The sequence below is a fragment of the Octopus bimaculoides genome, chromosome 21 (assembly GCF_046866305.1).
Source record: "Octopus bimaculoides isolate indiv1 chromosome 21, ASM4686630v1, whole genome shotgun sequence".
NCBI lineage: Eukaryota > Metazoa > Mollusca > Cephalopoda > Octopoda > Octopodidae > Octopus > Octopus bimaculoides.
The window spans coordinates 34,992,022-35,009,476 of NC_142948.1; the positions used below are offsets into that span (position 1 = coordinate 34,992,022).

At 37.8% G+C, this 17,455-nt stretch overlaps 1 protein-coding gene across 6 annotated transcripts in view; it reads left to right on the plus strand.

Moving 5' to 3' along the window:
• The window catches only part of LOC106884098 (tubby-related protein 3), a 103,550-nt gene that overhangs the window by 11,144 nt on the left and 74,951 nt on the right, over nucleotides 1-17,455 (plus strand). For 3 of the 6 annotated variants that reach the window (XM_089339079.1, XM_089339077.1, XM_089339078.1), the window contains exon 2: nucleotides 16,095-16,210. The exons of 1 other annotated variant lie outside the window; for it this stretch is intronic. Coding sequence is in view for 2 of the 5 variants with exons in the window: in XM_089339073.1 (XP_089195199.1) it covers nucleotides 16,676-16,698 (23 nt within the window). In the remaining 3 variants the exon portion in view is untranslated. Of the gene's footprint in view, nucleotides 1-16,094; nucleotides 16,211-16,605; nucleotides 16,699-17,455 lie in introns of all 6 variants that reach the window. 2 more of the 6 variants (XM_089339073.1, XM_089339074.1) reach the window with 1 other exon arrangement.

The window sequence follows — 17,455 nt, forward strand, 5'->3', positions numbered from 1 at the left end:
GTACCCATGAAATCATAATCGTGGCCATTGCTGGTAGCACGATCCTCGAACGTTGGGCCTCATGGAGGTGATGACAAATGACCGAGCCCTTTGTCGATATGTTGTGCTTGAGAAGACTTGTCATCCAAGTGAAATCATAGTCGGGGCTGTTGCTAGTGCCATGTAAATGGGTACCCATGAAATCGTAGTCATGGCTGTCGCTGGTGTCATGTAAATGGTAGCCGTGCCAGTGGGACATATAAAGCATCCATTACACTCTTGGAGTGGTTTCCGTTAGGAAGGGCATCCGGCTGTAGAAACCATTCCAAATCAGAAGACTGGAACCTGGTGCAGACCTTCAGTTCATCAGCTCCAATCAAACCATCTAACCCATACCAGCATGGAAAATGGTCGTTAAATGATGATGATGATGATGACTATTATTGATGTCGTTGTTGTTAGCGATGTGTAGTGTTATGATACTGTTGTTATTGTTGGTGTTTGTGATGGTGTTGCTGTTGTTAGTAAACCTGATGTTGTTGTTATTATTATTATTGTTAGTTTTGTTGTTATCATCATTAGTGATATCATTGTTAGATCTGTTGCTGTTGTTGTTGTTGTTGTTGGTGGTGGTGGTGGTGGTGGTGGTGGTGTCATTTTTGTTTGCCTTATTGTTAAAAACCAACAAAGTAATTCGTTGTAATCTGACTCACTCCTGTGTTGTCTTGAATAAAATTTAATAAATTACAGGGTGTAACTTTCTCCTCATTTGAATATATGTCAAGAGGAAGAGAAAGGGGGAAAGTTGAAGAGATAGATAGATAGATAGATAGATAGATAGATAGATAGATAGATAGGAAGACAGATAGATAGATAAATAGATAGGTAGATAGATAGATAAATAGATAGGTAGATAGATAGATACATTTCTTTTATTAGTCACACAGGGCTCAACGAAGATGGGACAAATACAATGTAGAGCTTTTCTTTTTGGGAGGGGGAAGGAAGGAAAAAAAAAAAAAAAAAAAAAAAAAAAAAAAAAAAAAAAAAAAAAAAAAAATTGGTGGTGTCGATCAAAAGGGATCGTAGGAAGGGAAAAAGGGGCAGTTCGATCAAAAGGGATCGAAAAAAAAAGAAAAGGAAAGGCCGATCAATAGGGATCGTGTATCACACAGTAATGTTCTCGTGTAAAAAGAGGGGAGGACAGTTTAGGTTTAGCCGTGGAAGGAAAAGCCCACGGAAAAGACCACGGTAACCTTGGTCAATATTCTCATTGAAGAAACTATAACAGTAAGTGACTCTCTTTTGCCTTTTTGTTTTATTTTTTTTTTTCTTGTTCATAGGGTTATGCTCAAGATGGCTCCGTCGTTCACACGTGCCATCCTTGCTACATTCACCCATCTTTTTTTGAAGCATTCACTAGACAAGACTTCCCTTTCTACTCTCAACTTCCTCTTCAGGTGATACTTGAAGAAGTTGATGAGAGATTGCCCAGAGAGGAAAGTCTTTGTCTCTAGACCTTTCAGACGCGTCCACCATACACATTCTTTCGCCATAGCCACAAGTACGATGAAAATAGCTCTTCCTTCCCGTTTAAAGGAAGGAGGCGCGACAATATTCACGATAGACTCGGCTGATAGACCGACTCGTCCCACACGCGATAGCAGTTGTTCGACGTAAGCCCACAGCTCGGAAATGGTGGGACACTGTACGAGTGCGTGCAGAACGGTTTCGTCGCTCTGCCGGCATCTCGGACAGGTCGGCCCCGTGTTTCTCGAGCCATGCCTGTAGAGCTTATCCCGAACGGGTAGTGCTTCTCGATAGCACTGCCAGGCCAGGGATCTCTGGAAGTTGTCCATAGGTCCCGGCCCGAAGGTCGTCTTAAACAGGCGGGTCAGGTATTCCTCGTCGACGCCCAGGTTCGCCCCGAGATCGTCGTCGTACCTTCCCTCCACTAATCCACTATAGAATGCGTTAGTTGTGATGCAGTCGCTCAAGGTTGACCCGGGTTGTTGGAGTTGCCGAAGAGCAGCGCGACACTCGCGGTGCCATTCGCCCTTCCTCGGCCTCTTCTTGATCCATGACTGCAGTTCGGTCATGGAGACGAGCTGCGGGAAAGCGCGCCGCACAAACGGTGACCACACCTGTTCACCGCTGTCTACGTAGAGCCGGAGATGTCGCAGTCTCAGCGCGTGTCTGCGCATCATCAACCACGGCATGCCCAGTCCTCCTTTTAACGGGTGTTGGCAGCAAACGGATCGCCTAACCATCGGAACGCTTCCTTTCCACAAGAAGCGGAAGAGGATGCGCTCCAGTTTGGTGATGGTAGGGTCGGGACAAGGAACGACGGTCAGGCGGTAGTAGATGACGGACGCGATGTACGTGTTCGCCACCTCCGCCCGACCTTTCAGGGAAAGCTTCCTCTCGGCCCATTGCCGGGCTAGAGTGGCCACCCTTCTCGTTATCTCGTCCCAGTTCTTCTCCGTTTGGAGGTCTGGACCAAACCAGACCCCGAGCATCTCAACCGGACCGTCAGTCCAACGTCCCACGACGGAGGCGCTACTTGACGGCATGGGGTTGCTTCTCCAGGTGCCGAGCCGCAAGCCCACTGACTTATCCCGGTTGATTTTCGCTCCCGTTACCGCTTCGTAGTCTCTCAGTGTCTCGCCGACAAGCTCGATGTGCTTTTGGCTAGACACTATGACGGTGACGTCGTCCGCGTATGCCGACACGCTCGTCCCGCATCCCAACTCTCGCGGGATGCCCCTCAGCGTCGCCAGCTTCCGCAGTAGTGGCTCGAGAGTCAACACGTACAGAAGCGACGAGAGGGGGCATCCCTGACGGACCGAACGTGCAATGTCGAAGGGTCTTGATAGATGCCCATTGACGCGAACTACCGAACGGATGCCTCTGTACAAGGCAGCCATCCAGCCGCGGAAAATGGGACCGAAGCCGGCTGCTATGAGGACAGCCTCCAAGTATTGATGGTCTACCCTATCGAAAGCTTTCGATTGATCTAAATTGATCAGGGCCCCGATAAATAGATAGGTAGATAGATAGATAAATAGGTAGATAGATAGATAAATAGGTAGGTAGATAGATAGATAAATAGGTAGGTAGGTAGATAGATAGATAGATAAATAGGTAGGTTGGTAGACGGATAGATAGATAGATAAAAGGGAAGAGTGATAGATAGATACATAAGGGAGAAAGGGAGATGTGTGCCAGAAGAGAGAAATGGTGAGAGAAGAAGTTGGGGAGGAGTGGTGTGTTTGTGTGTATATGTATGGGAGAGAGAGAGAGGTATGTGTGTGAATGAGGACTTGTGCATGAGGGAAAGAAAGAGATAGTGATGTGTATTAGAGAGAAAGAAACTTGGTTTGTACGAGAAAGAGAGAGAGAGGAAGAGAAGTTGTGAAAGAGAGATGTGTAGGTGGTGAGTGTGAGAAGGAGAGAGAAACAGGGTGTGGGTGTCTGAGTAGAAGATGTGTGTGTGTGTGTGCCTATGTGCATGTGTGTGTGAGAGAGAGAGGGTGTGTGAATGGGAGCATGGTAGTGTGTCTTAGTGTGTGAGAGAGAGTCAGAATTAGAGAATGAAGAATGAAAGAGAGTCAGAGAAAGAGGAAGGACAGCAAGGGAAGAGAGAGAGAGAGAGAAAAAGAGATCCTGGTTTTGGACGCGTAATTAGGTTAAAGCAATTTACTTAGTCGTTAATGACGGGGTAAATTTCTAAGAAAGTATGACTTTCTGAAGCAAAAAAAAAAAATAATAATAATAATAATAATAATAATATGGAAAGAAAATAGTCTTAATATTTAAGAGTCATACCTTTTTGTTTTGTTGGTTTGTGTTGTTATTATTCATACCCGATTGTTTTTTGTTTTTGTTAATTATGCTCTTTTCTTTAATAATATGAGAAGTTTCTTCAGTTTTGCAATATTGTAAAAAACAAAAAAAAAAAAACAAGACATCCATTTTGTTCTGAAATCAATATTTTAAAAATGCAGTTGCAATATCTTGCACCTTTTTCTTAAAATATTTGGCATTCATAAGAATAATAATACTAATAATAATAATAATAATAATAATAATAATAATAATAATAATCCTTTCTACTTTATTTTACATGAAGTATTATGATATTACGTTGACTTTCAAGTCTTTCTCTGATTATCTCCCTTATATTATATATTATACATACTGGATTATTTTTCCGTTTTTTTAAACTTAATTTTTGAGAGCGGTCAGGTTCATTTTTAGTATTCTCATTTGCAAAAGCAGTCGAGTTTATTTCAGATATTCTCATTTTAAAAATCATCTCTCGTTAATCGTTGAGAGGATATTGGTGTTGCCTTGGCAGAGGTTTGCACTCTCTGAGTGTTCTTGTTATTATCTAAATCCTACCCCACCAAAAGTTGTAAGCAAGGATTCAAAGCCAAATCTCTGGATACTTGGTCAGACATCACGATCAAACCACAATGGATTCACATGATCTGTCTGTTAAAGCAACCTGTCAACAACAAGATTCCATCTTGTAGAATATTCTTACGCCCTATAAAAGGCCACTTTTGGCAGTAATTGCAGATCATTGAGGTAACTGTACGATATGTGTCTCAGTTCTTGTCTCACCAAATGGTGTGCATTTTTACAGCCAGACAACTCAGGAAAACAACTAAGACAAATGGCACAGATAGATGAAAGGAAGCTCTATCACCACAAATATAGCACAATTGTTTCCAGTTATACTGGACAAACCTCATATTGCTGTATCAATAGCTTGCTGTAAACTTCAAGTAGTATTTCTCTCTCCTTCTATGTAATTTTTGCTTATTATTTGCAAACGGCCAACGTAGTTTGTCTTTGTATGTGATAAATCTTCTGTTAATTGTTCGTGGGTGTTATTCAGTTGCTTTCTACATGCAGCCCAAGACACATATTTTCATTCATTAACACAACCAGTCACCACCAGACCAGACCAGACTAACAACAGCAACAACAACAACGACAAAGTTAATAAAGAAAGAAAGGAAATAGGAAACGAGTTAATTAATTCTTTATTGAAATTGTTGAAGTAACAAGTTAATAAAAGACATAATTAACACCAAAGAATGAGAGATAGATTAATGAACCACGTTGTGTATGTACATACTTTTACCTGTTACCCGTTTCAGTCATTAGTCTGCAGCCATGCTGGGGCACCGCCTTGAAGAATTTTTAGTCAAAAGAATCAACCCCAGTACTTTTTTTTTTTTAAACTTGGTGCTTATTCTTTTGGTCTGTTTTGCTGAAATGCTAAGTTATGGTGGATGTAAACGAACTAACATGGGTTGTCAGGTGGTGGTGGTGGGGGCAAACACAGACACAAAGTCACACACACACACACATATAAAACAGACTTCTTTCAGTTTCCATCTACCAATTCCATTCACAAGGCTTTGTTTCGCCTGAGGCTAAAGGAGAAGACACTTGCCCAAGGTGCCATGCAGTGGGACTGAACTCAGAACCATGTGGCTGGGAAGTAAGCTTCTTACTACACAGCCACACCTGTGGCATATATATATATATGTGTGTGTGTGTGTGTATATATATCCCTAACGAGTTAACACAGGATCTCCTAATGACAACATAAACTTCATATAATGAAGGTATATATACGATGGGCTTCTTTCAGTTTCCATCTATCAATTCCACTCACAAGTCTTTGGTCGGCCCGAGGCTATAGCAGAAGACACTTGTTCAAGGTTCCACACAGTGGGACTGAACCCAGGACCATGTGGTTGGGAAGGAACTTCTTAACCATACAGCCACACCTACTTTTGAAAAATAAAAGCCAAAAATTAAATAAACGAATTGTAATGTGACCCTTGAGTGTACTTCTGAGATACTGAGATACGTTGATTGCAGAGAGTAAATTAGAGATAATTCGTTAATATTCAGAGCTGGTGTCTGATCAAGAATTCTTTACATGTGATATAAGCATATTGCTGGTGCCCCATGGTTAATAAGATACTTGACTTCTCAGCTGGAAATGCGTGACTTTGCAACTCTCTAAATGTACAATCGTGTCAATTCAATTTAATTTTAGATAAAAAGCAAAAATACAAAACAAAAGACAAAACAGACAAAAAATAACCACAACGAAAGATACTTGTTGGCTGATGATTCAATCTTCCCCCCCCCCCCGCCCCTCACTTGTATTTATTTTTTGTTTATATTTTTTTCTTTTTATAATATATTTTTATTTTTACATCTTCTATTGCTCTCGTTAACTGCTTTGCTTTTCTACGCGCGTATACCTCAGCTCGTCTTACACTCATCGTGCTATGATGTTTCATCAGCCATGCTTTTGTTTCGGCCTACGTCAACTCTTCTACACTTTGCAATCACACTTTTCCATTCGTCTACATCCCTGAGTGATCACTCATCTAAAACCACCCGTCAACTTGGTTTACACCTGTACTTCCACTCAACTACATCAGCTGTTACACTCATCTTCTTCTCTTGTTGCACTCATCTCCATGTCAGACCACATCTACATTTATCATACTCACACATCTACTCACACTTCCACTCACCCCACACTCATCTTAAATCCATCCAGCCACAAATCCTTCACTCACACTCACACTCATCCTACACTCCCACTTCCACTCATCCTACACTCCTACTTCCACTCATCCTACCCTCTCACTTCCACTCATCCTACACTCACACTTTGGCATGTTTGAGGAGATCATTGTCATGGCCAATCCCAGTGTTACATAATTGGCACTTGTGCTGATGACATGTAAAAAGCATCAACTACACTCTTGGAGTGGTTGGTGTTAGGAAGGGTATCCAGCTGTAGAAACCATTCTAAATCAGATTGGAACCTGGTGCAGCTCCCCAGCTTACCAGTTTTCTGTGAGACCTTCCAACCCATGCCAGCATGGAAAATGGATGTTAAACAACGACGATGATAAATTTGGCAGAATAATCTAACTTCTAAAGGGTTAAAACGATGCATTACAACAGAAATATGGTAACGAAAGGTTTAAGTATTTCATAAAGCCATGTTTCTGGGTGAGTTTAAATGGTTTTGGGGTTGGTTGGTGGGGTTTTGCAAGTGGAGTGAGGGTGAAGTGTGTTTGGATTGCTAGTGTAGTGTTTGATGGTGGGGGTCAGTATGAAGATAGGCAGGTTGTTTAACTGAGTCGGTGGGGGGGATGCAGTCTTTCTTTAGAACTAATACACATCATCTCTCCATCGTCCAGTCTATTCCAGCTGTGGAATAATCCTACATAGATGCATGTGTGTTTGTGGATCTACATCTGTGTGTGTGTGTGTGTATGTATGTCCATGCACATGTGTATGTATATATGTTCCTCTGTGTTTGTGTGTGTGTGTGTATTTCTACGTTTATGCATGCATGTTTGTGTGTACATATGTCCCTGTGTGCATGTCTGTATGTGTGTTCACATCTCTGTGTATGTATGGTTTGTGTGGGTGTGTGTATGTATGTGTGTGTGTACATGTTCTTGTGTGTATGTACATCTTTATGTGTGTATGTATGTCTCTATGTGTGTGTGTGTGTATGTATGCCTGTATGTGTGCTTGTGTGTGCATACATGTCTGTGTGCATGTGAATGTACATCTTTGTGTGTATGTATATCTGTATGTATGTATGTGTGTGTATGTATGTATGTGTTTGTGCACATGCTTGTACATATGTATGAGAGTGTGTATGTCTGCATGTGTGTGTGTGAGCATGCATGCACATGTTTGTGTGTGTGTATATGTATTTGATGTACAACAGCTGTGATTGACTAAAGGAGGGAGATGGTTCCTAGATTGCACACACACATAAACATGCATGCACACACACACATACACATACACGCGCATGCATGCATGCATAGGAACACGCAATCATATATACACATATATACACATATATACACATTCCAGTGTATATAAAGGAAATTATTAATATATCAAAACCAGACCGTAGTTTTATGTTGTTTATCCCAGTAGATATGGTCTGTTGTGGTTGTCGCTATGGTGATGGTAGTGGTGATGGTAGTGGTGATGGTGGTGGTGGTGGTGTATAGTATGTTAGTAATATTGGTGATTGTATTGTGGTAGTGGTAGGAGGAGTGTTGTGATAATAGTGTCCATGACATAAGTGGTGGTGGTGGTAGTAGAAGTGGTTGTGATTTTAGTGCTACTAGTAAAGGTCGTAGCAGCAGTTGTAGTAACCGTGCAAGTAGTAATAGTAGTAGTAGTAGTAGCAGCTGCAGCAGCAGTAGTAGTAGTAAACATGGTGGTGGTGGTAGTATTAGTAGTAGTAGTTGTAGTAATGGTGTTAGTGGTGGTAATATTGTTAGTAGCAGTAGTAGTAGTCGTAACTAGTAGTAAAGGTGTTAGTAGAGTGGTGATGGTATTTTTCTTTCCTAAGGCGGAAAGCTGGCGGAAACGTTAGCACGCCCGGCGATATGCTTAGCAGTATTTCATCTGTCTTAACGTTCTGAGTTCAAATCCTGCCGAGGTCGACTCTGCCCTTCATCCTTTTATGGTCGATAAATTAAGTACCAGTTGCATACTGGGATCGATCTAATCAACTGGCCCCCCTCCCCCAAAATTTCTGGCCTTCTGCCTTGAGTAGAAAAGATTATTATTGTTATTATCATTATCATCGTTATTATAATTGAAGTTGAGCTGGCAGAGTCATTAGCACACTGGATAAAATGCTTAGCGGCATTTCACCCCTCGTTATGTTCTGAGTTCAAATTCCACCAAGGTCGACTTTGCCTTTCATCCTTACAGGGCCAATAAATTAAGTAGCAGTGAAACACTGGGGTCGATATTATCAACTAGGTGCCATGCAGTTGGGACTGAACCTGGAACCATGTGGTTTGGAAGCAAACCTCTTACCACACAGCTACGCCTGCACCTGTTATGAAAAAGAAAAAAAGAAAGTAAAGAAATTGTTGGGTGCAGGCATGGCCGTGTGGTTAACAAGCTCACTTTGCAGCCATGTGATTTTGGGTTCAGTTCCACCATGCAGCATCTTGGGCAAGTTTTTTTTTTTCTATTATAACCCCAGGCTGACGAATGCCTTGCAAGTGAATTTGATCGACAGAAACTGTGTGGAAGCCTGTCTCTCTCTCTTTATATATGTGTGTCTGTGTCTTTGTGTCTGTTCGTTCCCCTTCTGCCCACTTCCTCCTCCTCTGTCCACCTCTTTCTCCTCCGCCAACTTCTTCCCCCTCCACCAGCTTCTTCCCTCCTCTGCCCACTTCTTCCCCCTCTGCCCACTTTCCCCTCTTCCCACCTCTTCTTTCCCTCTGCCCACTTCTGCGCCCCCTCCCCCCATCTAATATCAGTTTGTTTCCATCCCTGTAACTTAACAGTTCAGCGAAAGAGAACGATACAATAAGCATTAGACTTATAAAACAAAAAAAAAAAAAAAATAGGTCAATATAATAAAAATAAGTCAATCTGTTCAACTAAAAACCTTTTAAGGTGGTGCCCCAGCTTGGCCACATTCAAATGACTGAAACAAGTAACAAATCAAATATGGTAAAAAAAATATCCAAACCAGATTACAAAAGACATACACAAATCTATGTTCTTGATGTTGTTTAACCCCAGGCAATTTCCGATCCAATTCAGCCACGATCAAACAGCATTACATTTACAACTAAGCTTTGTTTTTTTTATTATTATTATTATTATTATTATTATCCCCCCCACATTCCCGCCAACAGATACTAGGATCACATTATTGTGTCTGTATTTCTTTGTTCGTTAAAGATCGTTGGAGATTGAAAGAGATTTAACTGCTATTTCTAATAGGTCAAATAACTGCACAGAGGCTGTCTCGCATCTGATTATAAGACTATGTAAAAAAAAAAAAGCCCACGTTAAAAAAAAAAAAGAAAAAACTGCACAGAAAAGTTTATATAAAATCTGCATGTAAAAGAGATAGGCGGGGATGATAAAAGTTAATATATTATATAAAAAAAAATGTATATATATACTTTTTTTGTTTTATTTTTTCTGTTGTAATGATATTACATGCACCCATGTGTGTGTGTGTGTGTGTGTGTATGTATATATATATATATGTATATATGTAGTTATATATGCACACGTGCACGCACACACATACCTGCCTGCACATCGTCATGCACATATCTACCTAAATCTGTGGATGTGTGTGTGTGTGTGTGTGTGCGTATATATATATATATGTATGCATATATAGATATACATAGATGTGTGCATGTACACACATAAATGCACCTACAGATCTGTCTATCTGATTCTCTGTGTGTGTGTGTGTATGCATATATGTATATAAATATATATACGCATATATGTATATATATATATATATATATATATATATATATATATATATATATATATATATATATATATATATGCATATGTATATATATATATATATATATATATATATATATATGCATATGTATATATATATATATATATATATATATATATATATATATATATGCATATGTATATATATATATATATGTGTGCATACATATATATATGCATGCATACATACATGCATACACAGACAAGCATATATATACGTACTTACAAACTGATGCACCCAAGCATCTCTCTCTCTCTCTCTCTCGCTCGCTCTCTCTCTCTCTCTCTCTCTCTCTCTCTGCACAGAGACTGGGTAGTTTTTTGTTTTTTTTTCCTTTCCCAAAAAAATCTAATTTCCTCATCTTATCTTCAAAATACTTGTTCGACATCATTTCACAGTATTACTAAGATTCTAATCTTCATTTTTTTCCCCCTTCTTTTTCTCTTTTTATTTCTTTTTTTTTTTTTTTCAAACAGCGTATCTCTCTCTCTTTCTCTTTCTCTCTCTCTTTCTCTCTCCCTCCATTTACCAAAATCTAACTTAACTACGTACAAAGCTGCTGTACCATTTTAGTGGCAGAGTTACTGACTAAGAGAGGTGGATGGGAGACGGTGCATAGTGAATGGTCTGCTTTGGCGCTTTCTGCATATAGGCAATGCTATCCAAGGCTATCCCATCTTCTAAACCCTTATGTTTTACTTTTTTTTACTATGGCCATGCTGGAGCACCACATTTGTCTTCTTTCTTTTTTTTTTTCTTTGTTTCCTGACTTCAAGACTGGTACCTGTTCCATTAGACTCTTTTGCTAAGCCCTTAAATTTAATAATAATAATGATAATGATAGTAATAATAATAATAATAATAATATTGGTTTCAAATTTTGATGCGAGACCAACAACTTCAGGCGAGGGGATAAGTCGATTACATCAACCCCAGTAGTAAACAGGTACCTATTTCATCAACCCTGGGAAGATGAGAGAGAAAGTCAACTTCAGTGGAATTTGAACTCATAATTTAACGATTGACAAAATTCCACAGAGCATTTCATCCAGTGTGCTAACGATTCTGCTGTCTCACTGGCTTACTTAGTGACACATTTATTCACATCCGAAAGCCATTCTATTGTATTTGTTAATCTGGATACAGTGGTTGTGTTTAACAAAAGTTTGGCGGGGTGAAGTCGAATGATGTTGCTTGCTTGGTATGAGATGAATGTTATTTTTTTGGCATAAGGAGTGGTTCATTAAGTTATGGAAGAGTAACACCTATTTATATGGAGCTGGTCGTATTAATAGTTTGTATTTTGCTTATTTGGTTTGGCCTTGAGCCAGTCATTAATTTTTGTGAGTCTTTGTGCACCCATGTGTGTGTGTTTGTATTCATAATTGTGTGTATACACACACACACACGTGTGTGTGTGCATAAATGTGTATGCAGACCACCAAACAGTCACCATGACCTTCTTTTGGTGGAACTTTGGCTTCAGGAAGTGCAGTGGAGCTTCGTCAGCATCCAACCACTGAATTGAGCATCGCCGGTTGTCGTAAAGAATCCATGGTTGTTGTAAAGAATCGCAAGTCACAATCTGGCCAAGGAATGGGTCATTCTTCTTGCGTAAAAGAAGTGAAGACGACACTTCAAATCAGCTTTTTTTTGGTTGTTGTTCAATTCGTGCAGCACCCATTTCTCAAGTATTTTTGTTTTTCCAATCTCTTTCAAGTGGTTGGAAATTGTCGTATACATTATGTCTAATTCAGAAGCAAGCTCTCTAACAGTTGTGCATGGATTGGCTTCAACTAAGGCTCTTAGTTGACCGTTGTCAACATCCGATGGCTGACCACTACGCTTATCATCTTCAAGACTCTTGTCACCACTACAAAATTTCTTGAACCACCATTGTGCTGGACGTTCATTAGTGGCTCCTGGGCCAAACGCATCGTTGATATCGTGAGCTGTTTCAGCCACTTTTGGCCTAGCTTGAACTGAAATAAGAAAACTGTGTGAATTTGCATTTTGTCCATGTTGTATTCAACATTCCAGAAAAAATGGCCCAATTATTCAAAAAGAAAAAGAGTAACACGATTAGATAAAGCGAAAAACGGGCTTTAAAATGATATATAACGTCAAAGTAATTTAACGAAATTTAATTTGTAAATACATCATTTAAAACCAAAATTTAAAATTCCACAAGAACTTTCTTGACAACCTAATGTATATATATATATATATATATATATATATATATATATATATATATATATATATATCCATCCAAGGTTTCAAATTTGGGTGAAGTCTTATGCTATATTGGTAACGATTACAAAATTTACTGCAAAATTATATATATATATATATATATATATATATATGTATATGTACACATAAATACGTATGCATATGAACATATACATTTATGCATATACATGTGTTTGTATATATGTATGTGTGTATATATATATATATATATATATATATATATATATATGCATATATATATATATATATATATATATATATATATATATATATATATATGCATATATATATATATATATATATATATATATATGCATATATATATATATATATATATATGCATATATATATATATATATATATATATATATATATATATGCATATATATATATACATATATGTATATATATGTATATATATATATATATATATATATATATATATATATATGCATATATATATATATATATATATATATATATATATATATATATATATGCATATATATATATATACATATATGTATATATATGTATATATATATATATATATATATATATATATATAAATATATATATAAATATGTGTCTATTTGTATGTTTACACGTGTGTGCATATATATAGATATACACATGCATAAATAGATGTATGTATGTATATATATATATATAGAGAGAGAGAGATAGATAGATATATTTGTATATATATGTATATATATATATATAGATAGATAGATATTTGTATATATATGTATATATATATTTGTATATATATGTATATATATATATTTATGTATATATATATAATATGTCTACATATATATATATATATATATATATATATATATATGTATGCGTGTATGGTATATATCTTTATATACTTACATATAGATACAAGGGTATAGACAAATTGATTGAAACATACAAACACGCACACATAACACACTCCCCGACCCCCCACACCCCCACATGCACTTTCTTACTTTATCTGATATAAACAATATAATATTTAAATATTCTGAACTCATTAATGTTTGTGTCATGTCTGAACAGGGCTAGTCATGTTGTTGTTGTTGTTGTTCTCCTTGTTGGTGTTGTTATTGTTGTTGCTATGTATAAACAGAAAACTAGCAAATCAGCTGAAAGGCTTTTAAGAGCTGACATGAACGCCAATAGTTTGTAGTAATCGTGGTGGTGGTGGTGGTGGTGGTGGTGGTGGTGGTGGCGGTGATGATGGTGGCGGTGATGATGGTGGTGGTGGTGGTGGTGGTGGCGGTGGTGGCGGTGGTGGTAGTAGAGATGCTGGTATTAGTTGTGGTGATGGTGGGTGGTGGAAGTAGTAGTAGTAGTGGTGGTGGTCATGGTGTAAGTGATTATAGTGGTGGTGGAAGTGAGAGTGTTAGTAATTGTTGTCATGATGTGGTGGTGGTTGTGGTGGTTGTTGTGGTTGCGGTGGTGGTAGTGGTGGTTGTGGCAGTGGTGATAGTAGTGGTTGTGGTGCTGGTGATGGTGTTGGTTGTGATAGTTGTAGTTACAGTAGTGGTGGCCATGTCGGTGATGGTAGTGTAGTGGTGGTAGTGGCAACAGTTATAATGATAACAGCAAATAGTGGTAGCAGCATTAGCAGCTGCATATGTGTGTGTGTGTGTGTGTGTGTGTGTGTGTGTGTGTGTGTGTGTGTGTGGAAGTGGACACCTTGTTTGCTAATAAATGACAACTAAACTAACATAATCATCCAATCATACCTAATGGCCATCTTTTTCTTATTGAAATATTTATTAAAACTCTTTCTCGATTTACCAGTTGGCTCCCGGGGCTTGTTTCTTTGTTTTAATGTTTTGATTTTTTTTTTTTTTTTTTTTTTTTTTTTTTGCTTTTTCCAGATTTTATTTTGTGGCCAGTTGGCATTTTCTTTGGGGTTTCGGGTGGGGTTCGAGCTGTGGTTGGGGTAGAGTCTTTCTTCTTCAACATCTCTCTCACTTGCAGACTCTCTCTCTCCCTCTCTCCCTCTCTCTCTCTCTCTCTATCTCTCTCTCTTTCTGTCTCTCTCTCTCTCTCTCTCTCTCTCTCTCATTGTATTATTCCTTCTGCATTGCACATGTTCTATTGTCAACAATAGCCATACCACAATTAAAATTTATATATATATATATATATATATATATATATATATATATATATATATAAAAGGGGTTTGTAAGATAGTCTATAGAGGGATATATTATTCAAAAGGATTCCAACTCTAGTATATATAGTAGAATGAAATGAAGTATTGAATGTCTTATTGAATATATGAAATATTGAATATTAAATATATAAGGACTAGTATACTTTCCTGCTTTCTAGCAGTCTTCAAGGTCCCTGCAGACTGTGATACCCAATAAAATAGAAATAAAATTCTAAAATTCATTCATTCTATTCGGCCCAGTGCCAAATGGTCAGTGGCCCAGTATTGGGGGCCTCATCGGTTGGGGGCCTCTGCCTTAAAGTTTCCTCCAGAATATTCTGACTCTTCTCAACTTCCAGTCTTCAAAACACATAAGAGACAATAATATCTATAAGCTACTAGTGTCCTGCCCTTGGCAGGAAATGTACATATATGGGGTTGGATTAATTATGGACGAAATGACAGGAGATTTCCATCAGATTTGCGCAAAACTTTTTTGACTGACAGTTCTCTCCCTTTTTTCTCTGTCTTCTTTTCCTTCTTTTCTTCTTGTCTTAACCAAACTTGTGAAACTCAATGATGTCTTTTTTGTCTAAGAAGGAACACAGGATAGTCTAGCTGAATTTCTTGAATTTCTGTATTTTTGTTTTACTTTGAACCCGAGGACAATGGATGTACACTTAAAATATTGTTCTAGAAACAAAATCTATTTTATTACAAATCGCACACTTCAAATTGTCTTATTATTATTATTATTATTATTATTATTATTATTATTCCGCTGAGGTCAACTTTGCCTTTGATCCTTTCAGGATGAATGAAATGAGTACTAGTTATACACTGGGTTTCGATCAACCAGTCCCCTCCCCAAAAATGTTAAGCCCTGTGCCTATAGTAGAAAGGATTATTATTATTATTATTATTATCATTATTATTATTATTTGTTGTTGTTGTTGTAGTAATAGTAGAAGTAGTTGTAATAGTAGTAGTATTAGTAATGCAGTGAAGTGTGCAATTGGTGGTGCATCAGATAAAATCCCATGTGTTTTTGAGTTATGTCCCTTTGTTATGTTTTCCCACATGCTCAAACTCACTGATACAAGCATACACATCCACACATTGACGCACATACATACATACATTGTCACACACACTTTGTACACATTCACATTAACAAAAACATTCACACACAAACACATCGACACATATTATTTTGTCACAATCATATATTTTTCTCTTTTCTTATTTTACAATATTTGATTTCAAAATATTTTTTTTCTTTTCTGTCTTTCTTTTTTACAGTTTATTTTGACCACATGACAGTGTTAAGTTGGCCACTCTTACTTTTCTGACCACATGACAGTGTTAAGTTGACCGTTGTTACCTCTCGCCATTTAGGGAAAAGACACAAAAATTAGGTAAGTCTAAACTTATTTATAAACCCTATGTACTCTACCTTTCTTTATACTCCTTATATAATCCTTTTATACACAATAAACTGTGTATCTATGTTGCTGTTTGGCCCCTGGTCAGCCCTAATCCAGCACACATATAATTTAACATTTTAGCATTTAAATTGGCCATACCCAGCCCAAATATTCTGCCCATTTCATGTTCAAACTGCCCTATCACACCTTCCTTTCAATGTCGTTTTGAAAATTAATGATCACATCATTGAAATCTATGAGATTAATTCAGGCATGATTAATTCAGAACAATGCAAATAAATAAGCATTACATTTGACAAAGTAATCTGAATGTTAAGGACATAAGGTGTTATATCCAAGACTACTTTATTTTTTCGTTCATTTAGGGATTACATTGTCCAGTACATCTACTATTTCTTAAGTTGGATAAGGCAGCGAGCTGGCAGAAACATTAGCATGCCAGGCAAAATGCTGAGCAGGTATTTCATCTGTCTTTATGTTCTAAGTTCAAATTCTACCAAGGTCGACTTTGCTTTTCATCCTTTCGGGGTCGATAAATTAAGTACCAGTTGCTTGCTGGGATCAATCTAATTGACTAGCCCCTTCCCCCAAAATTTCAGGCCTAGTTCCTAGAGAGGAAAGAATATTTCTTAAGGTGGATGAGTGTCATTTGAGGTATGTTTGCTTCCTACTTCTAGCAAGTTGAGTGACTATGCAGAGGTTCTCTCATTGGTTTGGTATTTCATAGCTGTGCTTTGTACGCGTATGTCAGGTGGAATTTCCTTTGCATAGCTTGATGAACTTAATTTGCCAAATATACTCACATACCAAATATACAAACATAAACATATATGTACATATTTATCTATATATGTGTATACAAACCTATACACACACACATGCACACATATATATAGGCATAGACATGATTGTGTGGGTCAGAAGCTTGCTTCCCAAAACCATATGGTCTTGGGTCCTGTTCTACTGCATGACACCTTGTGTAAGTGTCTTATTATATAGCTCCTGGTTGACCAAAGCCTTGTGAATAGATCTCATAGACAGAAATTTAAAGAAGCCCATTGTGTGTGTGTGTATTGTGTTTGTTTTTCACACTGCTTGGCTACTGGTGTTGGTTTGTGTATGACTCCTTAACTTAGCAGCAAATGTTCTCATGTCTAAGTGTATATGAAAATATTACATGTTTCACTCAAAGCTACTCCATGCACATCTTGTAAA